Genomic DNA, 4,578 nt, shown 5'->3' with positions numbered 1-4,578 from the left:
GCGGGCGGGGCCGGGCCCGGCGAGCGCACGGAGATCAGCGCGATCCGGGGTGCGGGGGGAGCCCACGGGTGCAGGGGTCATCCTGGGGTGCGGGCACACCCAGAGATCAACCCACCCACGGGGGACGCAGCCCGGAGTGGCAGAGGGGACCTGCACACACCAGGGGCACCCGGCTGTCAGCCCACCCGGGCCCCACCGGCGTCTGCCCACCCGGGCTGGGCCAGGCGGGGGCTGTTGGGGGAACCCCGGGATGTACCGGCCGGCCCCGGGGTGCCCTTCACCCTCGCCGCGCCATGCCCATACATCAATCTGCTCCCGAACCACGAACGCGCCCCCCCATTAACCAACTCCGCGGTGCCTGCCACGAGCTCGCCGGGACGGCGAGGGGCCGGTTGTGCCACCCAGCACATGGCTGGCTCTGGCTGAACCAGGTTACCATGGCACCTTACACCGTGCCAGTGACAGAGATGAAACCGGAGCCAGCCGGGCCATTGCAGGAATGTGCCCTCCCCGGAGGAGAGCTGGCTTTGTCCTAGTTTGCGTGTGCCACCCACGACCCTGATGTTTTCTTGGTGCTCAGAAGCTGTTCCGGCACCAGGGCCCAGGCACCGGCGTCCATCGCCCCAGGGAGGCTGCGACCCGCTCCGGGTGGCTTTCCAGGCAGCCCAGCCCCAGCGGGACTCGGAGGCCCTTGGGACACCCTCCTTCCCAGTCCGGAGAGCAGTGGTGAGCAGTGGTTTGCAGCAGCGGTGTGGCTGCAAGCGGTGGTGATGCCCCGTCCCTCCCCTCCACGATCTCAGCACCCTTTGCACCTAAAGAGCAAACAGTAAGCGTGTGCAACGAGTTATTCTGCCTCTCAAAAAGAGACCCTAGGAATGCCCACCCTGTGCTGCGGTGTGTGTGTCCCCCTCCTCCCTCAGTGACCCCCCCCTTCCTCTCTAGCAGCCACAAAGGTTTGCGGGAGGCAGGCACCAAGTGCAGAAACTGCGCTGGGGTCCTCCATGAAAAGGCCTTTTTCCCCCCTGAAACTTTAGCCGCAAACAGGCTACAAGGCCTAAGTTATTTTTTTTTAATTATATAAAATAACGCTGCTCATTTCAAGAAATCCCAGGACCATGCCGGCTCAGGCTGCCTGCTGTGTCTTTCTCTCTCTTGCCGGCAGGTCACTCACCCTGCCCATGGCTTCCGAGGAGGCTGCTAACCCAGGAGCCCAGCCCGCAGTCCCCGCAGCCCCCGCCATCCAGAAGAAGAGCTGGAAGAAAGGGAAGGAGAAGCCCGAGACCAGGGAAGATGCTCAGGAGGGAGGGGATGAGGGAACGGGGCAGGCAGCCGAGATCAAGGGGCTCATGCGAGCCAGGCGCCGGGCGCTGGTGCTGGGTGACGCACAGGAGGCGGTGGGGTGCTTCAGGAAGGCGCTTCTCCTCTCTAGGGGTACGGCGAGCCCCCAGCTCCGCAGGGCTTGTGCCTTCAACCTGGGGGTTGCCTGTGTGGAGACCGGGAAGCCCAAAAGGGGCCTTGAGTTCCTCCTTCAGTCCCAGCCCTCAGAGGGGGAAAGCAGGGAGCACTTGGGGGACCTTTATTTCAATATTGGGGCGGCTCATGAAGGGCTCTGGGACTTTCCAAAGGCTCTGGAGTATTTTGACAAAGCCATCAGCCATGACCACGCGGTGCAGGCTGGCAGCCGAGCAGGACCTGCATACAGATGGGCTGCTGCTACCTGGGGATGCGGGACCCAGCCTGAGCCGTGTGTTGCTTTCTGGATGCCGCGCGGACCTATGCGGTGGCTGCAAGCACCGAGGCTGCCGCGGTGGCTCTGAGCAGGGCGAGCGGCTCCATGCTGCTGAGCCAACGGTTCAGGGCGACGGAGATCGTGGGCGTTCTCACCCAGTGCCACTCGCTCTGCGAGAGCATCCCCAACCCAGCCCTGTGAGGTAATGCCGTGCCGCATCCTCTCCTCTCGGTCCCCTGGGGAGCAGCGCCCGCACCCAGCTTTTCCTCTCTGTCCCACAGGGAAACTCTACAATGACATCAGCCTTGGCTACTCCCAACTCCGCATCTTCTCCCTGGCTGCCAAGAGCTTTGAGCGGGCCCTTGTCCTCTGTGGTGGCAAGCCGGACCGGTGCAGGGAGGCTGCGCTGCTGCAGAACCCGGGTGCTGCCCACAACGCCCTGTGCAGCTTTGGCACAATGCTGGGCTGTCACCTGCGAGTGGCGGCACTGCACAGTAGGTCGCACCAGTATCTCTTGCTCTCGGCTTTGCCTGGTGTGCCGGCTCAGGATGGAGCCCCATGTTTCCAATTCCAGGTGCTTTAGGGAACCGGAGGGCGCAGGGGCAGTGCTTTGGTAACCTGGCGTATACCTGCAGCCGGCTCAGGAACCACGAGGCTGCCACAGAGAACTACCTGCACGCCTTGCAAGCCTTCCGGGACTCGGGTAAGGGGAGGCACAGGCAAATCGTCCCTGTGATGCTCCCTCCCTGGGACCTGGGCTGCGATGTGCTGGGCCAGCACTGATGCTGCCCTTCACCTCCCAGGGGATATGCAGGGGCAGTGGCAAGCATGCGAGGGACTGGGAGTAGCCTGCTTCCACCTGGGAGACCCCCAGAAAGCCATCGGGCACTGCAAGGAGGCCCTGACTTTGCTTTCCCACTGCCAGGTAAGGCACACCAGGGAAAGCCCCGAGGCTGGACCCTCCCATGCATCACAGGGTGACTGCCCCAGCCCTAGGGACAGACCCACTTGGCTGAACCCACGTGGGCTGTCTCCTCTGCAGGACACCCCCAGAGCTGCCCACGAGCGGATTGTGCACAAGCTCACCAATGCCATCCAGCACCAGCTCTGCCTCCATGGCCGCCTCTCCTGTGGGGGTGGCTGGGTGCCCACCCCAGCCCCAGTAAGCATCACCCTGGGGGCGTGGGGCAGATCGGGGTGCTGGGGACTGACACCCCAGATGGCTGTTGGTGGAGCGAGGCACCAGGGTTTGGTGGGCAGAGGGACACGCACATGTAAACCCCAGGCCATCCCTCCATCCTAGCAGGAACCCGGCCAGCTGCGGTTTTGCTCCACGCTGCCCCACGCCAGCAGGACACGGCTCCGGGGGAGCAAGGCATGAGTAGGAAAGCTGCCATGATATCCCTCCTTCCTCTGTGGATGAGTTCCCAGCATCCCCCATGAGATAAATCTTCCTTTCTCCGACCCCAGGTCCTGTGGGGGGAAAGCCCAGCCTGGGGACGAGCTGTATGTGCTTGTGCCGCGGGCACGTCCCAGCTGTTCAGATAAGAGAGTGCAAACAAAAACCCAGGCAACTTGCTTCAGCCATACAGCCTATTTCTGCCAGAGCCAAGACTTCGGCATGGGCTAGTACGGGACTCCTGCCTATCTGCCTTTCCTCCCTGGAGGCAGAGGAGTCACCCTGACTGATGGCCCTGCGCCGGAGCTCCGCAACCCACACAGACACCTGGACATCTCTGCGAAGGATGAGGATGGTCCCAGAACGGCTCCAGGGTATCACAGTCAGCCCCATGCTAACAGGTGGGTGGGTGAGGGGGAGGCACACCGATACAGCTCCTTGCACCCAAATACCCTTGCAGTAGCAGCAAACATAATGCAGTGAGTGGCATCACCCCAGGGACTTCTCGTGATTAAAGGTGAAAATCCAGAGATTTTAAAAGATGTGTAATTCTGGGGAGTGCCTTTGGGGTAACTGAAGCTGGAATTTGGGTAGGGTTCGGTAATGATGTGGTAGGGGAGAGTTTGTCACACAGGTGCTCTCCATCACCTCCCCATGAGCCATCTCCACTTTGCTCCCAGTAACTTGACCATCACCTACCCCTGCCCAGCCCTGCTGTGCCACGGCAGCCTCTGGCCAGGTGAGTACCAAACACAACTGGAGCTTTGCTTCCCCAGCGAGCCGAAGGCTGTGGTTTTCACAGGGCATTGTGACCGCCAAACCCTCCAGCTGAGGTCCCCGGAGCAGTAGGTGATGCACTGGAGGAGCGGGTGAGGGAGCAGGCAGGAGGTCTGGGCTCCAGGGTGTCCCCTAAGGGGAGGGATCAGGGACGGAGACCCCCCCGGCAGGGCCTGGGACACCCCAGCTCCTCGCGACGGCCGTGTCCCCAAGCCCAAAATCACTGGGGCTCGGGATTTTGGCACCTTGGAGCCAGCCCCAAACCCCAGCCTTACAGATGGGCAGCAGATCTGAGGGTGGATTCAAGTACCCCTGTATGAAATCCCCCCCAATTCTGCATCCCACCGGACCCCCGCACACCCCATAACGCCTCTGTGCCCTCACCACCCCGCAGCCCCGCCATCACCACCGCCAGCTGCCGGTGCCGCGCAGGGAGCAGGATGCTGTCCCTCATCTGCAGCCTCGTGTGACGGTGGAGGACACCGGGACGATGACCGCTTCCCACGTTGGGGGTGGGGGGGCGGCCCGGGCAGCAGGACCCCGGCGTGGACCGCGCGTCCCCCCCACCGGGGTAGAGCCGAGCTGCCGGTGGGAGCCCGTTCCCGGAGCCAACACGGGTTTGAATCCGCTCCTTTGCCGTCCTCCTTCCCGTGTTGGGGCCGGGGGTCCGCCG

The 4,578-nt window shown here is 63.1% G+C and overlaps 1 protein-coding gene across 1 annotated transcript; it reads left to right on the top strand.

Annotated features, from left to right (window-relative positions):
* Positions 1–1,115: 1,115 nt before the first annotated feature.
* On the top strand, positions 1,116–3,414 carry TTC24 (tetratricopeptide repeat domain 24). The gene is made up of 7 exons (XM_010564186.1): positions 1,116–1,673; positions 1,799–1,901; positions 2,011–2,223; positions 2,304–2,432; positions 2,533–2,654; positions 2,772–2,891; positions 3,397–3,414. Exons 1-7 carry the CDS (start codon positions 1,116–1,118, stop codon positions 3,412–3,414), a joined length of 1,263 nt encoding a protein of 420 aa, XP_010562488.1.
* The last annotated feature ends 1,164 nt before the right edge of the window (positions 3,415–4,578 follow it).

Source organism: Haliaeetus leucocephalus, unplaced genomic scaffold (genome assembly GCF_000737465.1).
Source record: "Haliaeetus leucocephalus isolate CR32 unplaced genomic scaffold, Haliaeetus_leucocephalus-4.0 Scaffold175, whole genome shotgun sequence".
Classification (NCBI taxonomy): Eukaryota; Metazoa; Chordata; class Aves; order Accipitriformes; family Accipitridae; genus Haliaeetus; species Haliaeetus leucocephalus.
The sequence above is the reverse complement of the archived record's forward strand: the minus strand, read 5'-3'. Positions and strand labels throughout refer to the sequence as shown.

What these genes read in the sequence shown, in the direction of transcription:
- TTC24 (XM_010564186.1), top strand. Translation starts at nt 1,116, where the DNA reads ATGCCGGCTCAGGCTGCCTGCTGTGTCTTTCTCTCTCTTGCCGGCAGG. An exon ending in CACCCAGTGCCACTCGCTCT is followed by an intron (nt 1,902 to 2,010) that starts GCGAGAGCATCC and finishes TCTGTCCCACAG; the next exon opens with GGAAACTCTACAATGACATC. An exon ending in GCAAGCCTTCCGGGACTCGG is followed by an intron (nt 2,433 to 2,532) that starts GTAAGGGGAGGC and finishes TTCACCTCCCAG; the next exon opens with GGGATATGCAGGGGCAGTGG.